The 25,269-nt window shown below is 40.5% G+C and overlaps 2 protein-coding genes across 4 annotated transcripts in view; one reads left to right on the forward strand and one right to left on the reverse strand.

The window, feature by feature from the left end:
* sez6b (seizure related 6 homolog b) overlaps positions 1-25,269 on the forward strand; it is a 270,984-nt gene that overhangs the window by 12,014 nt on the left and 233,701 nt on the right. The gene's annotated exons all lie outside the window — the stretch shown is intronic.
* LOC118801313 (delta-like protein C) lies at positions 21,431-24,235 on the reverse strand. Of its 2 annotated transcripts, none has more exons than XM_036561569.1 (6): positions 24,123-24,235; positions 23,658-23,891; positions 23,336-23,569; positions 22,960-23,020; positions 22,596-22,853; positions 21,431-22,270 (listed from the first exon to the last, which is right to left on the reverse strand). In XM_036561569.1, the coding sequence occupies exons 2-6, from the start codon at positions 23,706-23,708 to the stop codon at positions 22,068-22,070; spliced, it is 807 nt and encodes a 268-aa protein (XP_036417462.1). In that variant the 5' UTR covers positions 23,709-23,891; positions 24,123-24,235; the 3' UTR covers positions 21,431-22,067. The 2 variants fall into 2 exon arrangements, with proteins under 2 accessions (XP_036417462.1, XP_036417468.1); XM_036561575.1 differs by having other exon boundaries at positions 24,096-24,140.

Below are 25,269 nucleotides of genomic sequence, written 5' to 3' on the forward strand. Positions count from 1 at the left end.
GGGGGTGGGCAATAAAACGATATTTTATCGTTATCATAAAAATGATGAAATGCTTATCTGAGCATATGGTGGATATAGTTAGTACATAAAGAATATTGACTAAATACAGCTTTCATTACGAAGGGATTATAAATAAGCCTGTTTAATTAGACAGTGCAGCAGATTGTAAAACTGTAAATACAAATCATTGTAGTTGTAGGGACTTTTATTATTATAGTACAGGGTTGTATTATTGTTGTACTATCTTATGTGTACAAATGGTGTATCGTGAAAATGTCTTGAAATATCGTGATATAATGTTTGCCATCTCTCCCACCCTAGTTTGTGACCATAGAGAGGGCAGATATGTCTGTGTATGTTGGCTAGGTGGATTAATTTGTAGCCTGCAGTCTGGTGGGCCCTTATTTACCATAAAGTCTTTCATTCCCCATAAAGGCCTGATTGATGGCTTGTCAGGGATTGCGTCTGACACGTACTCCATGTGCTTAAGGATATTCAAATCATGTTGAGCCCTCGTTCTTTTGGGCCCACAACTGGCAGAATGATTTAATGGTGGTAACAAGATGTGCTCCAGGGCTGAAAATACTGAGCATTGTCAGCGCTGCCGCTGCTGAACACAATACATGTCAGTTAAAGCCAGTTATAAAATCACAGGTAAAACTCTCTCGTGCATATAAATCCTCTGAGGCTCTCCTGCACAGCATATAGAGCTAGTGGTGCCATTCATGCTGGAGCATTTTACCTCTGTGAAAGCATTCTTTATGCTTAGCTGTATATGCGATTTCCTCACTGTTTATTTGTTTTTGAGATGCAGTTATAGTCTGACTGTTCTAATGACAGGCATAGGTGTATATGCAGTGACGGAAGTAAACTCTTCATACCGTCAGAAGGCTGTGGTGGTACGAGGAACACTACGAGCCTTTCATCTTCATCCTCATGCAGATCCGTCAGGTGGTGACGCATGCCTTCCAGAAAGGGCACGGCGAGCTCGGCACTATAAACGATTTGCTTTTAAGGTGAGTTGCCGGTCTGCCAGAGCTGCCGCTAATGAACTGAGCGCGTGAGCGTGCGGCAGGGTGTCAGGTCCCAAAGAGCCCCAGACATGGCGGTAATAAAGATGAATAATGCAAATGCAGGGTGCGCATGCGAGGCGCCGTCGGCGGGAATCAGCGTGCTCGTTATTTACCTTTACACAGTTGTCACGGGGGACAGCACATGCCGCTCGGCGCCAAATAGATGGCCCTGAGAACTCAGAGATGGTAAAAGTAAGACAAATGTGCCCATAAGGTTCCAGCATTAATCATAATCAAACTTTCACTTTCCTTAAAAAACAAGTTGTGGTTTAATAGAGGGCTGAAAAAGTAAACTGTGGCAAGGTTCGGTTTAGATGGCTGAAGTGATACAGTTCAGTGTTTTGAATAAAGATGACACATCTGAGTTTTTCAGAACTGTGAACATAAAACTGTTCAGTCTTTTCAAAACAAATATGATCCAGAGATTGTAGTTATTCATAATGTGGTAAGTTGCGTCACATTAGAGTCTTCTACTAGATATAAAGTAGCAGGAAATGTTTCGGGCTGGGTTAGATTAGGGCTGACTTGTCACGGCCAACTTTGTTTTCAATCGAGTTTGTTTTCTAGTGAGTGAATTTATTTTTTATTATATAAAAAATATTATTATTATTATTATTATTATTATTATTATAGTAAATTTGTTTTTATGTGAAGGATTTTCTCTCTCTCTCTCTCTCTCTCTCTCTCTCTCTCTCTCTCTCTCTCTCTCTCTCTCTCTCTCTCTCTCCCCTAACATCAGCTGTGTTTAGAATTCCTCTGGAGGAGTGGGTGAATGTGCTCCTGAATGAAACCAGGGATGAAGTTCAACAGTACATCAGTTGCAATCACACTACAGATGATGAGAGGGATGTGTTGGGTTGGTTGAAAGGTCACAGCAGATCTTTATCCCTGCTTATTAAGCCTGCCTGAAGTGTGTTGAGCATTTTTGCAGTAGCAGCAGTAGCAAGAGGAACTTTAGTGCAGCAGTTGATCAGAGAAAGGTGGATGCAGATCTCTGCCAGGTACAATCAGCAATTCCATAAAACATAATGATGATAAATACTGTTATTTTCTCACAGATGTATAAAATACCAGTTTGCCCCAGCGTGACAGCATAAACTTTAAAACTGTGATAATCCATCTCTGTTGGACTGCGTGCAAGTTTGGATTTCAGTTTTAGCTGACTTCAGTTTCATGACCATGCAGACTCATTACACCACAGTATGCCTTTCTGAGCACACTTGATACTGTCAGTACTTAAAGAACACAGAGCAGCTTTATATTTCATTACAAAGAGAGCATTATTAGTCCAGTTTGATTGGATTCACTACAGTATGTAAAATGTTGAATAAAAATCACTGTACTCAGTTTTTGCTATAAAATCTTGAATTATTGCGATGCCATATAGCTCACCCATATGAGTCACTTTCATGGTCATGTGACTAAGTATTACAATCAGATCAGAATTCATGTTAGTTTTAAAAATATATTGATTTATTTATTTTTACATCGCACTTCACTGTGCATGCGCATATCATTGCCTTCCAGTATCATTATCTTGAAACTTTAAAATCCAGTTAACATTGTAAAACCTGCAAAACTTGTAACATCAGTGAATTTTTTCTCCTTCATTTCTATCCCTACTGTGTAATATTCCTCAGTAATTCATATTTTCTAATGTGGTCAATGTTACTGTTGTCCTTTTATTACTGTATTTTGTGTACTTGTGAATTATACAATGGCTAACGTGATGATAAAATGTGCACATGAGGGTCCTTTCAGGGTGAGCTAATGACAGATGAGTCACTTACACACATGCATGAATGTAAAGTGTCAAAGCGGCAATAAGAAATGGCATTGAGCAATAAAGCTTGTAATGTGAACGTCTGGGAAAGCTGGAGTGGTTTGGCTGTGACGTAAGCTGCTGTACAGTGCTCGCAGAATGGCATTAAAGTGTGGAAGCTGCTTCCCGTGATAACACCGGCTACAGTATTTCAGCGACCAAGTGCACGCCTTTATGAAAAAATGATTACAGGAAGCGACGCGCCTTTGAGTAGTGAATGGCAGAGAATTTAGCTCTGATAAATCTCCCTCAGAATAGGAGCGCTTTTCTCCGATTGGGGGTGACTCAACGGCAGTTAATTGACCACATTAACTCTGCAGGCAGAGGTCTATGGAAGAGCAGATGTGGAACTGAAAGAGAGCAAGCTGCTCACGCACCTGCAGCAGAGCCTTGAGCACAGCCTATCAGCTATACACACTCAAATATAGCTGATTAAATAACAGCAAAAAAAGTTTTAGAAATAACCAAGATACACAATTACATTCAATTATTTTTTTTCCTTCCTTTTTTCTTTTTTTGTGGCAGTCATTGAAAAGCTGAAATGAAAATGTTGTTACAGTAGGTAGCCAGTGGGTGAGAAATCGTTGTTAATTACATTATTGATAGTTTAAATGGCTCCTCTTCTCTACAGGATCAATAAACATAATCTGATTTTTTTAATGATTTTGTGTTGTTGAATTAATTTGAACATTGTCTAAATCTGGTCTTGTTCAGGATTTTCTACTGACTCTTTACTGGTCTCAGATTAAGTGAATGTAAATATGTATGCTAAAGTATTGCATGGTCCTGCAAGATTTTATCCTGCTCCCACCCGCTCTTGCAGAAATTGGGAATCTAATTTCCCGCTCCAGCCCACAACCAAAATGTTTTGGCCTGTTCCTGCACACACAGTTCTGTCAAGGTGAACTGACATCCAATGTTTGACACAGTTTGTTCCCCCTATGCTGAAAAAACATGGTAGTCGTGGCCATCAGGATCACTGTGAAATAAAATCATCATATGACATTTATTACCATATTCATCCATCATCTGAACCGCTTATCCTTCTGGGTCGCGGTGGGGTGCTGGAGCCTATCCCAGCTGTCATTGGGCGGAAGGCAGGATACACCCTGGACAGGTCACCAGTCCATCGCAGGGCAGACAGACAGACATACACATTCACACACTCACTCACTCACACCTAGGGGCAATTCAGCATGTCCAATTGGCCTGACTGCATGTTTTTGGACTGTGGGAGGAAACCGGAGTACCTGGAGGAAACCCACGCAGACACGGGGAGAACAGGCAAACTCCACACAGAAACGACCCTGGTCACCCAGCCGGGAATCGAACCCAGGCCATTCTTGCTGTGAGGCGACAGTGCTACCCACGGCGCCACCGTGCTGCCCCTTATTATTACCATATCACCATATGCAAAAATTAAGCCACAGCATGTTTTTCTTAAGAATGATGTCTTTCATTTTAATTGTTTTACTGTTATTTTATATTGTGTGTGTGTGTGTGTGTATGTATGTGTACATATATATGTATATATATATATGTACATTCTACTTTATTTAGGCTTTTCATTACTTTGCAGGATTTCTTTTTGTGCTTTTTGTCCTGCTCCCGCCTGCAGTGGGCTGTTACCAAATTTCCTGCGCACAACACTGAAAATTAGTTCCATGCTGCAAAATATTGTGGTGGGTCCCGCAGGTCCAGCGAGAATCCTGTGGGAGTGCAGACTTCTAGTATGCACCACTACACATTTGTGGTTCAGTTATATAGACTACACATGCATGAGATGACTTCTGTCCACTTGCAGTACTGTGCAAAATCAGAAACCACCCTTCATTTATTTAAGGCACGGCCAAAAGATATTTCTGAGGGTATTTGATAGAAGGTAAACCACTTGTATAAAGAAGAGAAAAGCCAAAGGAAAATAAGTGAAAACACATTAAAACTGGAGTGTGTGTGTATGTGTATGTGTGTGTGTGTGTATATATATATATATATATATATATATATAATTTTGTTTTACCATTCAAAGACTATGAATTATGCATCAAATCTAGCCATGTTTTATGAGTTTCTTTTCCATCCCGGTGGAGCACCTCAAAAAGGGCCGTTCCTCATTCAGGAATAGCTTAAGCTCCATCATATGCAGTCACAGAGGAGCCAAAATGACTATGAAGCAGTTACACATGGTGGACACCAGCACTGTTCCTTATGGGCTTTTAGTGAAGCTCTGTAGAGCAGTGACAGTCACATTGATTACCACTGTCAACCCACGCTGTACATTTCTCATTGTGTTAGTGGCCAGTTGCTCAGTGCTTTGATCAATCATGTAATGACTAGAAGTTTGAAGGTTTGCCAAATACTGCAAGTTGGGCAGCTGCAAACTCTGTTTTTGTTCTTAAATGAGGTCTTATAAACAAATGCATTCTAGCTAGTGGAGCTGTTTAGAAAGATTAGACTCTTTATACAGTGGGATTTAGTGGTATAACACACTGACCTAGCCATGCTCCACCCACTGTTGAGTTCTCATATATTTACTGGTGCGAGAACAAACTTTACAGTAAGAAATCCATTTAATCTAATGAGGAACTGTAGCAATATTTGTGTAGAGATGTACACAATGTTGACAGATTGAAAAGCTCCTCTAGTCAGCTCGACTGTGTAGTTGTACCTAATTGAAACTAGTCAGCTTAGAAGCAACAATGAATTGGTTAACATGCTAACTTTAGTGGGGAGGTGGCTCAGATAATCACTGACTGGCATAGGGGTTTGATTGATGAAGTCCCATGTGTGTAATTACTCTCATGGTAGAGGGAGTTCTTTTCCTTTGAAGCTTCTGATATCCGTTTCTCCTGAGTATATTTTACAGTGCACTGTAGAAGCTGTAGATTGAGCAGTGACGAGGATGACCGGGAAGGTGCTGTGCTATTGTAAGAGCAATAGGCTCAACAACTGCCCTGATTCTGCAATTGGATAGTTCTCAGACTTGAATGAAATGTTCTCAGTGGAAAGAGGAGAGTAGTAACTAGTTTTATTTTTACTTTTATTCAGTTGCATATACTCAAGTATGTTGTGATGAGTCGTAATTCTGTGTACCTTCAAATGATACTTTTCCTTCTACCCAAATAGAAGAGAAAATACTCTTTTTGTGTGGATTTATTTTGACAGCATCTGTGCTGCTTTGCTTTTGCTCACACCAAAAGGGTCCTAAAAAGAGAGCAATGGTGCCCATTTGCACTTTAGTTCCTGTGCAGATAGACATAGACATGGAGGTACCACTGCAGCTCTGTAATTTACTTAAGTACCTGAAAGTCTCGAATCCTGTATTTTGTTGCATTTTAATTTTTCCTATAAGGTCCACTTGTGATCTTTGTGGTTTATGTACCAAAAACAGTCAGTTTCCAAACTTTCTTTATCCCTTAGAACTAAGCAGGCTGTTTTTGTTGCTGTGCCTTTAAGACTGATATATGTAGATTACGTCTGCTCTGATTGGCTGTTCTGCTTAAAGAAAGCAGTATGGGCTGAAACACTGCTTATACCTTCAATGTGACTGGGAGAGACTAAATTGGTAGGCAGTTTTTAGGTGTAAAGCACCTCATACTCTCACTCACTCACTCACTCTATAACAAAGTGAAATGCTCAAATAGCCTTGTAACATGTAGCAGGGGCACTGCATATGTATGAAGTTCACCAAAATATTGCATTTCATATACATTTAAAATAACTAGTATTTTAGTTAACATACATAATCTTTTATAAATGGAATTCTTGGGGTCCAGTTATCAATATCATCTTCATATCGGTCACTGTCACTGGTGTTATGACAAGACAGTAGGTAGAAAAGTTGGGTTCTGCTTCTAAAACAAATAGTGTGAAAATTGCTATAAAAAATTGGTTTGTGAACATAATGTGGTTTACATTGTGTAAACAGCTCTCATTTGTTCAGTGTTAATAATAGCAAGTGGTTAGATTGCCATTGGATACAGAGAAGTCTGCCTCTTAACGGTAAACAAACGGATTGACTGTGATTTGCACTTTGTAGAACAGGAGCGGAGAGCTGTAGCCTGTAGCTTTTTGTGACCCCAGTGTTTTGTTCTTGTGTTTGTCAGATATGTTTATTTCATTTCTTTTACTGTATTTTTATTGTTTTATTAAGCATTGTTTCTAAATGTAGTGGTCTATTATTGTTGCCATAGTAACATAACAAAATGGGTTCTTGTCAGTCAGCTGCATAGTAGATCATATTAAATCAAAGCAAAGTCATATAATTTCATATTCCTATGCTTTCTAATCTATATGATCACTCTATTTGTGGTCACTGGTGTTACGTGTATGGCGAGATGGAGCCGAGAGCTGTAGTCTGTACCTTTTTGTGACTCCAACGTTTTGTTCTTGTGTTTGTCAGCTAATGAACTCAGAACTACGTCTGAACTCAAAGCCCTTGTGAAGAATCATTACTCTCAGTAAGCTGTCACAGACTGACACAGAAGGGTTACAAACACACAGGTTTGAATGGCACTGCTACACAGTACAGGCTTTATACCTGGGTGCTGCAGCTGACAGACAGTGATATATATTCAGTACCTCTTTAAAATGAAAACATAGTACTTCAACTTTTTAAACAGGGCATCGATCAATAAAAGATGAAACCCCTGACCTTTTTGACCTCTAATAAAAGTGATTGAGGAGTGAAGCATCAAAGGTCATCTGCGCTGCTTTCATATTTGTCAGTATAATTGTATTGATCAGTGCTGACTGCAGTGTATCAGTCTGACAGCCAATCACAGCTGTAAACTGCTTAGGCCGTTTCTGGGAACATTGCACTCAATAAAATCTGTTAGGACAATGCATCTTTTCAAACAATACCTTCCCTGCAGAGAAAAACAGGCAGACACTACGTGCAGCCGAGAGGGAAGAGGGACTTTTTCTTTCTTTTAATATATTGTTTTTGAATTGTCCTTGAGCGCTTGTACTTTGGGGATCTTTTTTTCCCTCTATGCTTCAGAGCTTTCTATAATTAGTCTCCCTTGTGGAAAAAAATACATTCAGATTTTGGAGTCAGAGATTTATTTGTAGTGGAAATGTGGCCAGTGAGACAAAGAGCCCATTACTCCATTCATCTGCGGCCTCTCTGAACATATCCTGAACTTCATATTCTCTCTCACTCTCTCCCTCTCATCAGCATCCCGTCCGTTCAGACACTGACTCATATTACTATACACTCGTAATGTGTGCTTTATTACTCTCGTTCCAAAGTGTTCGTGTGCAGTTGTGTTTAATAGTTGCTTTCACAGTGCACACGAGTTACAGTAATGACAACATAATGGGAGGACAAAATAGTGGAAACTCCAGGCTGTTGAACTGGTCATTTTTGTAAGTGCCTAAATTGCAATTAAACAGCAATGCTCATGCTTTAGTTTTAATCCAGCCCAAAAATGAATGCAATTTTGATAGAAATGTGTATGACTTGAACTGGATGAGAACTAAGTGAGAAAGCAAGTGAGCACTTCTAAAAGTTTTCTTTAATGTGCCTAAATGCTATTTTCCATCGGGGTAGCTATACATGATTTTTTCATATAAACAAAACTGCAGTTGTGCTGTGTTTTATCTCAGCATGGTCGTCAGCAGGGGGTTCTCATTGCTTTCAGTCCTCATTGCTCACAAGCAGCTCAACCCAGAGTTACAACATTTCTCATACAGAGAGCCAATTGTCCTGGTTAATCTGATGAGTTACTGCAAAGAAAATTTTACTTGATTTATATTCATTCAAAATATTCAAGATGATTTATATTTGATTTACAGAATGGCCATTAGCAGGCCTGCAAAAAGAGGTCATAGCTTGTCCAAAGAAAACCATTTTAGCTGGTAATGTCACACCGTGGTGGTGACAATAAGATCATTTTGATATTTGAGGCAACCGTGTGCCTTTTTTTTTTTGTGTGTCTGAGCTTGTTTATACTAGTGTATTCCTGCTTTTCAATCAGGTTCTAATTACACATTTATTTTTGAGCTTTTACAGCAATATGAGGCACCAGTTTGTAAATGAGGTGCTAATATAAGCAAATGTAATATGAATTGTGCTCATTTTTGGTTTTTTTTTGCCAGGATGGGAATCTTTTAATATGATAGTAAGTCTGTTTTTTGTAAGGGACACTACAACTTTGTTTTAGAAACTGTGGAAAGCAGTCCAGAAACATTCCAAAACCGACTGCAGCTGTGCTGAAGAAGACCCCCCACCTCCATAGTAATCCTTGGATGCATAGGTTTTTCTCCAGCCACTCATGCACAGTTTTTGGACTACAGTAAAACTATCAAAACATTTTGTTACAATAACAAAGTAAGTAAGTTTAGGCAGCTAGACTTGCATTTGTAACATTACATGAGAGGCTTCATTCTAGAGAAATGTACTTGATCAGAATTGTTTACAGTGGTGGTGATTATAACCAGAAGTGTTTAATGCCTCTAAAAGCTCCCTCACAGAAAGTTATTACACAAAATGATTGTTAATATACTGCCTGATGCCTGAGACATTGTTATTGTTTTATGATAGTTTTGAGGTGAGGCTTTGGCCTAAAACTTGTTGTTGTTGTTGTTGTTGTTTGTTGTTGTTGTTGTGTTTTAAATCCATGCATTGCTGAATGATACATGCTTGGTTTGATAAGACAAAATAATCCCCAAAGAAAGCTTATTTTTCAGATTTACTGCTAATTTATCATTAATAATGTTACATATAAAAACTCAGAAGACACGTGAAGGTTCAGTGGTGGTTTTAGGTAGTAAATAAAAAGGCTTTATTCACCATAATTACAAAGAAATCTTGATCAGTAAGTTTCTCTACAACACATCATTTCAAATCAAACCATTTTATATTACTTTGAATTTGTTTTTATCTCAACGATTAAATCATGCACACAAAAAATAATTCTTTACCTTAGTTTAAAATTGGCTGAACTTAATCTGCACACATTTCCAACTCAACACATTAAAGTTTATTGGATCTGTTTTGTTTAGAGTTGATTTATCTTATGTTGATCCAACTTATTTAATTGGAATTTGTTTAAAAGTGGTCACTGTAGTGCCCGGTCAGTTAAGAACCATGCCAACAGTTTCATTATGTACTGTAACCAGTACATAATGAAAGCTTATGGCCAACAGAAGATTGCCTAAAAGGAAAGACAACACGGAAATGGTACATAAAAGGGTAAAGACATGCTTGATATGCAAATACGTGGAGCCAGGAGCCAATAAAATCTCTAAATACAAGAAATCAGAACATTCCCCTAACTATAGTTCAGTAAAGTGGGATAAATCCTATTTTAAGTACAACAGAGAATTTTTTATTTGCATATAAGTCTCTGATATCAGGTCAAAATCCCATGAGACTTGGAAAATGCAGTTCATCAACTTAGTTGACTTTAGCTGATTTTAACACTGGGGATGCAAATGCAAACACTTTAAATCCACTTTAAAAATGGGTTAAATTAATTAATACCAACTTGTATTGTTTTCTTAATGCAGAGCCAGTTCCTGCGTTTTGAGTGCAGAAAGAATTTTATGTAGTCTATGTGGATCATAACAGTATATAGTCAGAATGACAGAACATAAAAATACCACCAGACAATAGCTCTAGACATTCATATTTCACTTGACTACTTCATCTTCCAAATGTTTCAAGTAGTCATAAAAAGGCAGGCACATACATTTTGATTGGCACACCATCACTCTTCAGTAATGGAAAGCAAACAGTAACGCCACACTCGTTCTGTACTGTGGTGTGATACGCGCAGCCTTGTGGAAGTCATACATCACGTTGCGGCTCGTCCCATCTCTCTTCCACTTCACAGCTCTGAAAAAGATTGGCTCCGTGTTGTCGTATTAACATTAATGAGGTGCCCGCGATATTTGATGCATGAAGAGAACTCTGCTCGTGATTGGGCTGCTCCTGCATGTTAGAGAGCCATTCGTACTTGTCAGATTTTTTAAATCCTATTACAGTCGGACATGGCTTTTCCGCACATTAGTTTAAATACAATTTAGTTTGACAGGTTGCCATAGTACAGCTTGGTGTGTGGTTGGTTTGAGGTAGGACACTGGAGGGTTGCAAGGGTGGGCCAGGTTTCTGAGGTTTGCAAACGAATCGAAATGAATACAATGTACAAGAAACACAAAAAAAAAAAAGTCCAAAAAAGCGTTCTTTGCAGCAATTCCATTGAACAACATCAGTGGATCGTGATTGAAAGTGTATTCCACCAATTTTTCAAAAAATTTGCAATATTTAGAAAAAAGGATATAAACAAAGTCATTCAGAGTGGTTTGATGTAAACTGCTCCATTTGAGAGGTACATGATGGCACTATTGGGTATCTGGCAACCTCCCCACTGGAAATGTTCTTTAGAGCCCTTCCCCAAACAGATGAATCTGACATTTACAAGCATGTATTCAAAAGAGAACTCAAAACTTGAGGTAGGACACGTCGTCCAGGGATGTTCTATTGTCATCATATCTTCATCAGTCTAATGTTGATTTTGCATTTGAGACCTAAACATTGAGTCTTTTTAACGCTGTGTGTGATCAACTACTTATTTCTGTGCAATTTACGTTGTTGTTGTTGTTGTTGTTGTCGTAACTAATCTATTTTTTTCTGTAATGCATACAGTTGTAGCTCAAGTACTACTGATACCCACAATATTGTCTTGTGATTTGCTATGATAATGCCAGCATATCATCATATTGCCCACCCCTATAGGATTGTGTAGAAGGTTTGGTAGCAGAGGCTGAAAGTAATAGAGGCTCATCGGTGACCCTGAGCGGCCAGTGGAAGTGCAAGGCTTCAACAGTTCAGCTCATGGGGAAATTGGCCGGCTGCTTGCCTCGTCCCTTCCAGCCTGCCCCAGAGGAACCTCCATTAAACAATGTGTCTGTCGTCAACCGGCAGCCATCTCTACACAGTGACCCCAGCAAACTCAATCTACTGCACTGCAGCAGATGCTCCACAGCCAGTTAAGTAGACTGGAGACAGAGTGTTGCGCTGCTTTAGTACTGGGTAGCTCACGCTTCTCGAGCGGAAAGCATGGAGAACGTGGTCTTTGGAGGCCATGGATTTATCTGAAGGCCATTGTCATTGCTTTTAGCGGTCGAGACCTTTTGGTTTGTTTGGCCTTGTGGTTAGCTTCAATCATTGGTATACACTGAAAAAATAAAGGTGCCAAAAAGGGTTCCTTGGAACAGTGCCATGGAAAACCACTTTGCTTCCCTGAGTACCTTTTGATTGAACCAGTTTTGTAAATGAGATTGGAAAGAGCCCTGATTTAGGCCCCTTCATTTTAAGAGTGTATCGTCTGTGCCATTATACCGATATTTCTGTCACACGAAACTGGTTTTCAGTTTTAGCTATATTTATAGATTTTTCTCATTATATCCATGAAATCATGATATGTAGTTTTGTAGAATCAAAAGTTGATTCTACATAATAGTGGCGTCCTTGTTGCCAAGCAGTGTTATTTTTTTATTCTCTTTTTTTGTGCACTTTACATATGGAGTGTAAGAACTGACCATTATCTAACATGTATATCTTTTGCCAGGTGCTTCAGGTTGTTTAGAAAGAACTGTTCAAAAGCAGAACTACATGAATAGTATGTTTGTTTGTGGAAATCTGGTTACCGCCTTGTGAATGTTTGCAATGGTAGGTATGCTGAAAGGGCTCGTATCCAACGTTTTTCTAGTACTTTAAGTCCATTTAGGATATTTCACTTTATCCCTTAGAATTAAATAGGCTGTTTTAGTAGCTGCACCTGTGTTTTGTATTGAGGGAGAAACCACAAGAAACAAATCAAAGCAGTGCAATCTAAAGAAGCTATAGCCATGTTTACATGCAGCCGAATAATCCGCTAATAATCCGACTAATAGCTCAATCAGATTAGAATACGTCCATGTCCTGTGAAGACATCAAATAACCAAAATTGTTAGTCTGTATGTTTTATCTTTCTTCTTATGATAAAAATTAGCAAACACCTCAATAGTGATTTCAGTATTCGAATACTGACACATTAACCAGTTGAACTCAAGTACCTGTACACATCCCTAGTCATTAATTTTATTAGTGTTATTTTCTTCTCACTTGTTCTACTGAGTGGCGAGAAGTGAATTTTTATAAGGGACAGTGTGTGTGTGTGTGTGTGTGTGTGTGTGTGTGTGTGTGTGTGTGTGTGCATGCGCGTGTAAAGCTCTGAAGCGCTGTGGCTCAGCTGGCGCTCTCCAGTAGAGGAGCAGAGCAGCACTGCATGCCCTCAGTGTGGCTGGATTTGAGGATTATTGGGAGATGAAGCTGGAGCACAGCTTAGGAAGTAGAGGCCTATAGCTGGATCAGATGTAAGACACAGGCCAGACTGCAGGATGGAGTGGGATCAGTCTCCACACTCTGTGTAGAAAAAAACCCACTTTGAGGCAGAAAAACAAACTCTGTGCTCCTTCTCCATTTGTGTACTGCGAGCAGTGCGTGCACCTAAAAGCCATTAACATTTATGATGTACTGTTTTATTCTCCAAATACATGAGGCTGCTTCTGCATGATGGGAATGAAATGTGACGCCTGCATAACTGCGTAAGGAAACCACCTCAGCGTAAAACAAAGGTAGCCAGCAGGGGTGTCAAAATGCACTGATAGGTCATGAGGCATTGATCTGAAGGTGGTGATTTAATTGTTTTTGGAGTATCAGAACTGATTATGATTGATTGGATATTCAATAATGTATGCAGTAGACTCTCATTTGTTTGACCATATTTTTTCAAATTAAACTCTGTACTGCTTTTGTCTGTATTCCTGTATAAATACAGTCACATTTGAGTATTCAGTACACTTTTAATGGCCACATATATCCTGCATTTTTGGCATTGTATTGCATTGTATTGTATTGCATGGTCCACGTATCACATTTGTTTCAGTATGTGACCTAAAAACAGTTGTAATTCCTTTCTACATGAACATTTCCCAACTTCTATTTGTCTCTTAGAATTAAAAGGCTGTTTGTTACTGTTTTTTGTGACATCACAAAAACAACGAATTCAAAAATGGACTGTTTTAGTGATTGTGTCTATATACGGACTGTGTGCTAAAAGTTAGTTTTAAAACTTATAACCATGTTTACATACAACATCAAACCTTTTATTTAAAAGAAGCTCAGTTGTTCATGATACAGGCCCTTTAAAAATAATTCTGAACCAAAAAAATTGAGATGTTATTTAAGATTTCATGATATGTTGAGTCATCCAATCAAATTAAATGGGTCAGAGATTTACACCCCTAATAGCCAGAGAGCAAATGCATGCTCTGCGCACCTCTACCTGCTCCACCACGGCTGACTCGGAGAGAAAGTGAGGGCAAACACTGTACTTTGTTAAATATTTCATATCTTTTACTTTTCCCTCCCATTCTGCTTCTTCGTGTTTACCCATGGATCTGCATCAGCAAGGCCGAGGAGAGGAGTAGGGCGTGTTTAAAAGCATTACGGAGCTGTCACTAAGTGTTTGGCCTCTGTACTCGCGCGCTGACTGTGCAGAAGGTTTCCCGGTGAGCTGTGTCCTTGTACCCGTGGGTAGATGAGACAAAGCTTTCTCTGTCACTTACAGTAACGCTGAAAGGAGCCGTTGGCAAGAGAAAGGAACGTCATTTGCGTTTTTCTGCTGTTGCTTTGAATGGAAGAGAATAGGCTTGAGGAAATGAGGTGACCCTGAGCCTTTTGAATGGTTTGCCCAGCATTTCTGAACCCACAGCGCTGAATAGAAGCTTAAAGAAAATGAAGAAAAGCCTCTGCACCTGCACTGGCGCCATCATTATATGGTGCTCTCCCAGTTTTGTGCTTAGCTTTATAAAGCGTCTAGGTCCTATTCAGCCTTCGCGTGAGCACAATGCTGCTTCATTTGAAGCCTAATTCGGTGAGTGCAGAGGAAAATAAAGCCAGGTTCAACCTGCACACTGACATTTACATGGTGCTGTGGAAAGCACATGATGTCAGAATTGTACTGTACCAATTTATTTCTAATCTTCGTATTCCTCATGTTGGATAAAACCCTAATTAAATGTATGTTATGTATTTCCCCTCATTATGGCTAGTAATTAATAAAATGCCCACTTCATATGTTTCTGAATGCAATATTTAATTCTGCTCAAATGGTAAAGAGGGCAAAATAGCGATATGAGTAGCTTAATGAAATTGTAGAGCGGCTCTAATCAGACGTAGTTCTCGTATTTTAGCATAAGGGAAATTGTCAGGCGGCCCTGATGTAGCAGGCAGGTTTTAATCAATTTGTAAAAGGCTGGAAGCAATCTTACAAAGGAGAATGAGGCTCCGCTCCCTCAAGGAAGGTCAACAGAAAGTGGAAAAGAGTGGTGTGTGTGTGTGTGTGTGTGTGTGTGTGTGCGTGTGTGTGTGTTTTGTGAAACAACCTTTTCAAAGCTCCCAGAAACCTCTCTTCTCTATATAAGGTAATGTATTGTTTACAAGAGCGCAATAGAAAGTAGGATGGAAGGAAAGAGTGAAAAGACAGTTGAGAGAATGAGATCAGAGAGAGATAAACAGGAGAGAAAGAAGGAGAAGAAGAGGAAGAGAGTGACAAAGGTGAGAGGTGGCGAAGGAATGGAGAGGATCGAAAGATGGGAGAGAAAAAGAGGGAGGCAGAAAAGGTCAAAGAGAGAGATGGGGAAAGGTTGAGGATGAGCAAGGGAGAAAGAGAGAAGGGGGATAGAAAAAGGGAGAGAAATGAGGAGAGGAGGAGAGATAAAGGAGAGAGGTGGGGAGGAAATAAAGAGGATAGAAAAGAGGGAAAGATGGGAGAGAGAAAAAGGAGGAGGCAGAAAAGGGAGGTGAAGAGAGATGGAGGGAAGGGTGAGGAGGAGCAAGGGAGAAAGAAGGAAGGGGATAGAAAAAGGGACAGAAATTAGGAGAGAGATAAAGGAACGGGGTGGGGATGAAATGGAGAGGATAGAAAAAGATATAGAAGGATGGGAGAGAGAAAAAGGAGGAGGCAGAAAAGGGGAGCAAAGAGAGAGATGGAGGGAAGGGTGAGGATGAGCGAGGGAGAAAGAGATAAGGGAGAGAAATGAATAGAGAAAGAAAGGGGAAGAAAGAGACTGAGGGAAAGGGTGAGAGAGAGGTTGGGAAGGGGCAAGTGAGAGAGAGAAGGAGAGTGAAAGGGGATATAAAAAGGGGGAAAAAGGACAGAAAGATGGGTAGAGAAGAAGCAGGAAGTAAATGTGGAGCGATTGAGGGGAAGAGGGAGGAAGAGAAAGATAGGAGAGGGGAAATAGAGAGAGGGGAGAGGAGATAGCAAGATTGAGTAAGAGAGAGAGAATGACTGAGTGATAAAGACAGGAGAGAGAGAGAGACGAGAGAGAGAGAGAGAGAGATTTGCTCTGAAACTTGACCTCGCAGCACCCTCTCTCTCCACATACGTGCTCTGTGCTTTACTGTATTATTCAATATGCAGAACAGCTGTGTTTTGCTTGGCGTACTTCAGAGATGTGCGTGTGGACCAAACGCCTTCAGCATTAGAGTTTGGCTTTACTTCAGTTATTCACACTTAATTAACAGCCTCCTACGCCTGCCATATCCAGCATTCTTACCACTCCATTTCAGGAGAAGACTCACACATGGTGTCTCTGTGTGTGTGTGTGTGTGTGTGTGTGTGTGTGTGTGTGTGTGTGTGTCTGTGTGTGTTTTGCAGTGTGTGAGTTTATATTCAGCAGTGCTGTGACTCCTGTGCGTTAAGTTGCAGGCTTTCATATCCGTGCCATCTGCCACACAGAACAGGAGCATCTAAAAAAGCAGCAAATGGTTTAGTAAATGGTTTGTAGTGTGAGTGCTGATAAAATGGGGTTTAATTATACACATATTTTCAGGTTTAGTACAATTTTCAGTTCTGAGGTTAAGATTCGATTCAGTTTTTGCGACTTGGTGTGTAAATGCCTTGATTCTACAGAACTCTAAGTATATCCTGCATGGTTCAGAAAATACTCATTTATAAGAAATGACTGTGAAGTAGCATGTTCTTGTGTGAAATAGTGTAAGCGTCAGGAGATTGTGAGTCTGAGCCCTGATGCTATGACCTTCCGTGACCGGGAGTAAAAGAGTTTATAATTAACCTCGCTCTCTCTGGATGACCCTCCCTCTCCCCCATCAGTCAGCATGATGCTAGCCAGTGCAGCGTCTGTTAGCGTACATAACAAATTAGGTGGTTCTCTGCCGTTTAGCTCCAAGTGTGCTGAGCTGTTTAACAATGTTGCTTTAGTGGCAGTTTGAAAAGATGCTGTGGCGCTTCATGTGACTCGGAAGAAGCATGTGCTAGCCTTTATCCTCCCAGCTTGGTAGTGTTGTGTGAAGGGGAGGACTAGCTAGTGACAGAGAATCGGCCATGACTAAAATTGGGAAGGCAAACTAGGTAAATATTAGGGATGGCGTGATATTTTTTTTTTCTTTTCCAATACCAATCCTAATTCTGCTTCTTTATAAACTACTAAGCTTTAAATTGAGCCATTTTTAATCAAAGCACTAAACATGAGCATCTAAAAGTATCAAAATCAAACTACTCAAACACTCTACTAGCCCACAGGAAGAAATACACAGCTGATATCGTCGCACAGTGTGATATGTGCTATTTCAGGCTAGATTTGTTACATGATTGCAGTCATTATTTTTTCCCTTCCAATTTCTAATCCAAAAAAAGCTGTAAATAAACAGAAACCTGATGTCCCTCATATAAAATCTTGTACAGCATATTGTCACTGTTGCACAAAAACATCTCGTATCTCCTTTTTTGTTTTTTTTTATTTTTTTTTGCACAGTTTTCGCCTTCTATCTAGCTCCTGAATTCCTAACCAATTGGAGAATGTTCCTCCCTTCACTCAGCTTAACTCCTTTATCCCTCCTTCTCCTGACCTCATAACCCCTCCTCTCCAGTCTTGGTGGGTGAACCTCTAGAGCAGGAGACAATTTAGAGCTACATTACAACACAACACAACTGGTTTTATGTTATTGAAATGGTGAATTAGTGATAGTTGTAAATTTTAAAATCCCATTTCAAAGGTTCCTTTTTCAGTTATTCAGTGCTGTACTGAAATGGTTAGAGTTTTACATGTGAGTGAAAAGTGAAGGTGGATGAAGTGAGTGAGCTACCTGCTGTGGCGCTGTTTGGCACAGACCCAGTAACCTCTTGTTTTTCGTACAGGAGGCACAGCTGTGGGCTGAGGAGCTATTCTGCACTCTCACTCTCTGTCTCCCTCTGACTCTCTCTCCCTCTCACGCTCAGTCTCAGTCTCTCTCCCTCTCCACGGGAGCTCTGTGCAGGCCGGGAAAGTACAAATCTGCTCAGTTTGATTCAGGGCCGCAGTCTTGACAGTTGGAGTAAATAAAAAGATGTCTAAGAGCTTCGCTTCCTCTTTCTGTACCCTTTAGGATTTAAGCCGTTACATCTGCTGCCTCTTGTGTCCATCACACCGGCCGTTTTTTCCTCAAAGGCTCTCCACGCTGTCTGAAACTTTTAATGTCCCACACAGGTGTTGAGCTGCAGGGCTCATTTTTGTATTTTTCAAAAAGTGACACAATCTATCCCCCATGTAGAACTGCCATTCGTCTTTCCAATCCCTTTGGATTATTTGTCGGTATATCACGTAAGATGCCTTTTTATACATATTTTATTTCTATTCACATTTGAGATTTACACACCTAGTTGTCTTGGATGTATTTGGAGAACCAGTCTTCCACCCAGTTGTTTAAACCCATCATTTCTGTTAGCCCATCTAAGGGATTTTTACTAGTATGTTAGCACTAGAGGACCTAGAGTGATGCTTTTTCTTTTGAAATTGGTCCCACCTATTGTAAATCAAAACATGCATGATTTAGGGCTGGGCGATAAAACGATAACGATAATTATCGCGATTTAACTTTTCCTCGATAGAGCGATACGACATGTTCGATAAATGTTCGATATAATACACCACTCTCACACTCCCACGTTCAGCGAAAGCCTTGGAGGCGTTTTCTACTGCAAGGAAGGCGACACTACTCTGCTGTCGCCAGGAGAGGGCGCACTTCCGAGTTTTTCTGCATGATTAGTGAGGGAGGGGGCCACGAGTAAGATGAGTCTTTAGCAACGGCTGAAACGCGGAGTTATACATTCCCTGTTTGAGTGGAGCGACAGGCAATCTGTTCTCCTGTGACCGAGTGTGAGTGACGAGGTCAGTGGTGTAACTGTCCTACAGCGAACTCACCTCTTTCCTAACATCCTAACCAGCTTTAGCAGCGTTAAATCACAATCCTCACAACTAAAGCGCTGTTACAGAGTTCGGACAGTCATATTTTAATATTAGTTCATTCCCAAGCAACGAAAGTGAAAGAAAGAAGTGGGTTCATGTAAATTACAGCCCTGATTTAAACGAAAGTAAACTGAGGAAGCTGTGAGGCATTGAAGAGGAGGAGAGCGCTATCTTTCCAGGCTAGCTGTTTTTAGCGGCTGGCTAACTTGAAGCAGTGCTCTGTCACTCCACAACACGGAGAATTGATGATACTGTAGATCAAACACGACACAAAAGCACCGCTTTCAGTTTAAACGTACCTAAAAGGAGGACTTTGTTTGTCTGGTGTTGATATTTTGCGGTTCACCCCTTAAACTACTACAATTGAATATCCAGTTGTCGCTAGCTGGTGTCTGAATACTGTGATGTCGTTTGTAGCGGGGTAGCCGAGCGCTCGTCACCAGCTAAAAATAATCTGTTTTCTTTCTTAAATTATGACTATTACAAAATAGCTGTGCTTTTCCAGCTGGTAAAAACAGCTCACCAGACACTTTCTCCCACTGTCCCATGACAGATTTGTGAAATGTTCCACTGTTTGGTGAGTGTTTCTCGTGTGCCGACCATAAAGGATAGTTTAAAATAGCAATTAACCCCCCAGGAGCAAAAATCAGCCTTTAAACTTGAAAGAAATAATGATTTGACATTTATCGCGGTATGTATCGATATCGAATGATATGAATTTTGTTTATCGTGATAACATTTTTGGCCATATCGCCCAGCTCTAGCGTGATTCATTTCATTTTCTAATTATGCACTCTCAGAAAAAGGGTAAGAAACTGTCTTTGGGTAGTACCCCTTTTGTCACTGGGGTGGGACCCTCAAGGATATATCTCAGTACCTTTAGTCAGGGAACATAATTGTACCATAATGCATTGAAAATACATTTTCTAAGTTGTATTGACTCCGTACACCCCGTCATCTCATCTCCAGGCCTTTTATTTGAGTTTATTTTTTTTTATTTAGATTCTCATATGTCGGAAATGGTAACTTTACTGAAGAAAGAAAAACATGTTCTTGCCAGTGATGTATGTCAAAGTAACAATTTTATTTTGAGCGATTTTGAAGCATTTCTGTTGGTCTAATCATCACGAATGGATAGAATTTCAGATGGTGTGATTTAAAAGCCCAAGACTAAAAAACAATCCCTAAAAACCTCCAACAAATGAGTTGAGTTTGTTACATGACAGCAACAATTTAACCTCTTAAAGTTTATGCTTGCAATTCAATTCCTAATTTTAAATGGCGGTCCTTTAAAGGATTTACAGGATTTATACCATTTTTAATTTATTTTTTTTTCGGGTGTTTGAGAAAAGGCCAGCTTTGCCTTCTTGTCTTACAGATTCTGTTGAGTGACTTCTTGTGGTGCAAGATGCAGAAAGATGCCACTCTGACTTCATTACAGTCCAAATTCTGTCTTGGCAAATGTTGACTTTCATTAGATGCTGTGATAGTGGTGGAGACCTCCAGTGCTGAAGGGCCAGATTCTTGCACAGATTGGAGATTTTACTGCTTGAACACGCCTCATTCATTTCATCGAATCATTACCAGGTTTACTTGGACTGTTAGAGTAGGGAAATCTACAGACTGTGCTGAACTCCGGACCTCAGTTTCCCTCTCCTGTTGTGAAGTAGTGCTATTGTTCATCTCCCTGCACACCAATATCCAACACATCCAATCTTATTTTCCCCCCTCGTATATTCCCCCAACTCAGCTTAACTCCTTCATACCTCCTTCTCCTGACCTCATCACCTCTCTTCTCCAGTCTTGATGGGTGAACTTCTAGAGCAAGAGACAATTTAGGGCGGCATTAGCTGCGCTCTGCTCTTTGCCCTGGCCTTGCTGCTTTTAAACCCTTGCGCTTCAGCTCCAGCTAACCACACTCTCCTCACCCCGCCGACCTCACTCAGAGCGCAGGATTACTGTGAAGCGTGGGGTGAATTCAGGAGCACTAGGCCGACCTGCTGCACGAACTCTGCTACTCTACACATCATTGGCAGCTTTCCTTCCATGTATTTTTGGGCGTTTTGACATTTGACATAAAGACACGATGCACTGTCACAATTTGCTTGTTTCTATGCTAAGGGGATTCATTTTTTGCAGATAAAAAGAAATGCAATAAATCAAGTCATATGAATGCTTACATGCTTCTATTTTTACCCAGCTGTAGCTATGAAATGTGTCAGAAGGCAAAAGGTACCAGTTGACAAATGAAGGAATTTAATTTTCCTTAATTTATCAAAGAACAGTCAAATGATGTTGGACTGTAAACAGACATAACATGAAGTTTGTTATTTTCTTTAATTTAATTGAACAGCTGAATGGAAACCTGGCTCTGGTTCTAGATGATGACACTATATATTCTCAACTAGGGCCGCAGCGATATGTAAATAATGGGCCGACACAAACATTTATGAAATGTAAAATTTGGGATTAAATCCACCTGGATTAGCATTAAACAGACATATTACATTTATTTCTTTAGGGCCACAAAATACAAAGTGAATAAAATGCAGAAATGTAATGCACAGTAACTGAGAATTTTGTCTTTTAAATGGTTTGGTAGGATGATTATGTGATTGATTATGACCGGGGACATGAACTGACAAGGGGGAAAAGTCCATTCTGATTTCAGGTCAACTTTAAATCATGATATCAGAAAATGTGATGTTTAGCCGTCACATCCTAGGTTTATTATTCATTTATTAATCTTAAGATCTTAAAGGGCCTGTATTATTGGAAACCAAACTTTGTTGGAAAATTAAATGAATTCATTAAAGAATTTGTTGTAGTATTGAAACATTTCAAAATGTCCCGTTCCCGCCCCTGAATGTTCAGTTCAGATAGTGGTTGCAGAAGAGGCCACCCCAGCCTTCCTTGCAGTTGCACTGCCATGGTTGACTGCAGGTGCCATGCATGCAGCCGGGGTGGAGCTGGCACTCATCACAGAGGGGGCCCTGCCACCCGAGGCGGCAATTGCACCCACCGGGGGTCTTACAGTAACCGTGCTCTTCGCTGCAGCCAGACAAGCAGATGGCTGTTATAAAAGAGTGGGAGGAAAAAAAGGGGGTAAATCAAAATGAAGGTGCTCTGGTCCCCAGCACTAAACAACCCCTCCCCTCACAAGGCTCAGACATATCAAGTATTTGTTAAGTACTAAAAACGAAGCAGCTCACAAAAGAAATACATGCTGACGTTTTCATGCAAGGCAGAGCACAAGTTCCAACATGTGTGCCTGTTAAACCATGCTCCTTGCTCCCATTGTCATGCTAACCCAAATGATTTCTCTTAAACTCCTTGAGAGTAATTCCTAGTTCTAAGACTACAATGAATTATTTGTGTTACAGAAAAGGGACACTTACGCTCTGTGCAGTAATTTCCTTTCCAGCCCTCCAGGCAAATCCTGCTGCCAGTGGCGTCGCATGTGAAGTGGCCGAAGATGTCATCCCGGGGACGGCAGTAGTCTGAGCAGCTGTCGCCGTAGTAGTGCTCGTCACAGGCGACATGATAGGAGTAGTGCAGCTCGCTCTGCTCTCCCTGGTGAACGTCCTGGGCTGATTCCTCCCTGATGGCTAGCGTGCGCTTGGTGGCCAGGCGGGTGATGAGATTGTTCTGGATTTCTTTAACACACAAACACTTGTTCAGTCATTCAGTCTTTTTCTAAGGGGTTTGGAGAGAAAGGAAAACATTGGGCTGGGTAAAGGGGTAGAGGGAGAGGAGTCTTACCGGTGAACTGCTTGGAAGAGGACTCGGCACTCCACACTTCAATTATCAAGGAAAAGTTTCCCTGAAAAGAACCATGCAGGTTTTAGCATATATTCATACATACATAGACACATCCCTATTTCACATGAGATTACAGATTACATTACATTAAGTCACGATATGCTTTGGATACTGTGGATAGTCAGGTCTTAATCACCTTCCAACTGCGTAATTAATCCTGTTTGACTGGATTTAGTGGAGTGTGTGATGTTGAATACGAGTGATTGAATTTATAGTTTTTGATAGAATTTTTTTATACTACTACTTTGTCTGTTCTAACTTATCAGATGTCAGAAAAAAAATTGTTAACATACAAGCGCACTGATAAGCTACTCACCGGCCACTTGAAGTTGAAGGGCACTCTGATGGGATCGCTGCTGGAGATTTGGTCTGCGCTGAAGGGCTCAGTCAGGCCGGTGCCGTTGGTGCACAGCGGCTCGGGCAGAATCACGTCCTGGGAGTGTTTCAGGCACACGCGGAAGAAGATGCGGCAGTCGACGGCGCGCTGGCAGAGGGCGCGCGCGCTGTGGAACGCGTGGACCTTCAGCTCGAACACACCGGCGGAGCGGACCTGAGGTCGGAGAGAGAGAGAGAGTGAGGACGGAACTGGGACACGACGGTGGACGATGTCAGAAAGGCCTCAGAGGAAGAACACTCACCAGGTCGGCCGAAAGCAGAAGGAGGAGGCACGCTGGTAAGACGTTAGCCATTGTTTTGGTGGTTTCTCCGTCTGCCGAGACAGCAGAATGTGACAGGTGTCCAGTGGGCTTGGTTCCAAATCAACAATGCAAAGACGACACCGGAGAAAAAAGGCACAAAACAGCCTGGAGGATGTGCTGTGAAGTGAGTTAAACCTGAATAAACTGCATATCCAGTTTGCAAGAATGTCCAAGCTGAAAAAACAAACAGAAAAAGCTGAGAGAAACCTAAGCAAGTAGCAAGTATCCGGTACAAAAGAATGTACAGCTCAAATAAAGAGCTACAAATAATAAATGCTAAAACCTGAAGTGAAGCTATTATTATTATTATTATTATTATTATTAATATTATCATTAATTAATTAATTAATTTTTTAAAAGTAAGTTAAATGTTAAGACCGTGCTGAAGAACTGTGTAGAGCTCACCCTCACTGAAGTACCCTCAGATCTGGCTGTTGTGTAGACTTTGGACCCAGGGCGGACTGGCCATCAGGACGTCCAGTACGGCCGTCTGTCCAAAGGCTCCATGGTTCATCGACCTTAAGTGTGTCATTTGAGTTATCCAGATGAAATCACATGAAACAAAAGTGTAATTATATTAAAACAGAGATTAAATTGATATGAATGTGCTTGGAGTAGATTATATGAAGTGCTGTTATAGGCAATTAGGCATGTAAACCTTGTATCTATAACTTTACATTTACATTTATTCAGTCAGCAGACGCTTCTATCCAAAGCAATACAAATGTGGTTGATGCAGTCAAGCATACAACTTATCTATTCAGTTATTTGTTTATTATTATTTGTTTATTCAGGTTCAAGAGTACCAAGAAGACAGCTCAACCTCACATTACTTTAAGTGCCCCAAGTCAGAGGGGCCCAATATGCAAATGTGCATGCAGTTGAGATATATATAATGAACTCTGTGCTAATTAGCATACCAGGCTCCACCCCATAACAGTTGTACATAAAAAAAAAATAATAATGAATGAATGATATGGGCCTTCTAAGATTGTTCAGTTTCTACAGAATTATTTGGCAGCTGCTCTGAAACTGATGTTATATAGTTGAATGTGAGGAACACTAATGCAAAACTACATCCTGTATGAAAATTAAATATACTGTTATGTAGTCAGATTCTACTTCCTGTATAAATCAAAAACTTTGTAATATATGTATACTGATATTTTTTTGTGGGATATAAGGCCCTTTAGGGTTTAAGTTTAACTGATTATTTTTGAGAGTACAGCAGTGAAGCCATTCATGTGCTAACTGTACTGGACTTTGCTTTGTAGTGCTACAGCCTGTCTGGTCAGTAGTCCAGACCAATGGGGTCTGTATCCTGCTGCTCTGCATGTGGTGGATGGTGTATGTTGTAACAGTGGGCGGTGTTTGACGGATCTCTGTGCTGTAGCCTCAGGGAAGGTCAGAGAATATCTTGTCACTCACTGTCTTCACTCCTCTGTGGAAACTGATGGCAGTGGATATAGAAGGAGAGTGTGATGTAGGAGAAGCGTGCATACAAACTGTAGAGGGGTTCTTCAATACCAACTGTTGTGAAGTTGAACTAGGA

This window comes from Colossoma macropomum, unplaced genomic scaffold (assembly GCF_904425465.1).
Source record: "Colossoma macropomum unplaced genomic scaffold, Colossoma_macropomum, whole genome shotgun sequence".
Lineage (NCBI taxonomy): Eukaryota > Metazoa > Chordata > Actinopteri > Characiformes > Serrasalmidae > Colossoma > Colossoma macropomum.

Excerpts from the sequence above, each read along its gene's own strand:
- LOC118801313 (XM_036561569.1), bottom strand. The coding sequence starts at position 23,708 with ATGGCTAACGTCTTACCAGCGTGCCTCCTCCTTCTGCTTTCGGCCGAC. Across the intron at positions 23,570-23,657 it reads TTCTGCTTTCGGCCGACCTG|GTCCGCTCCGCCGGTGTGTT; the intron begins GTGAGTGTTCTT and ends CTCCGACCTCAG. Across the intron at positions 22,271-22,595 it reads AGGAAATTACTGCACAGAGC|CCATCTGCTTGTCTGGCTGC; the intron begins GTAAGTGTCCCT and ends CTTTTATAACAG.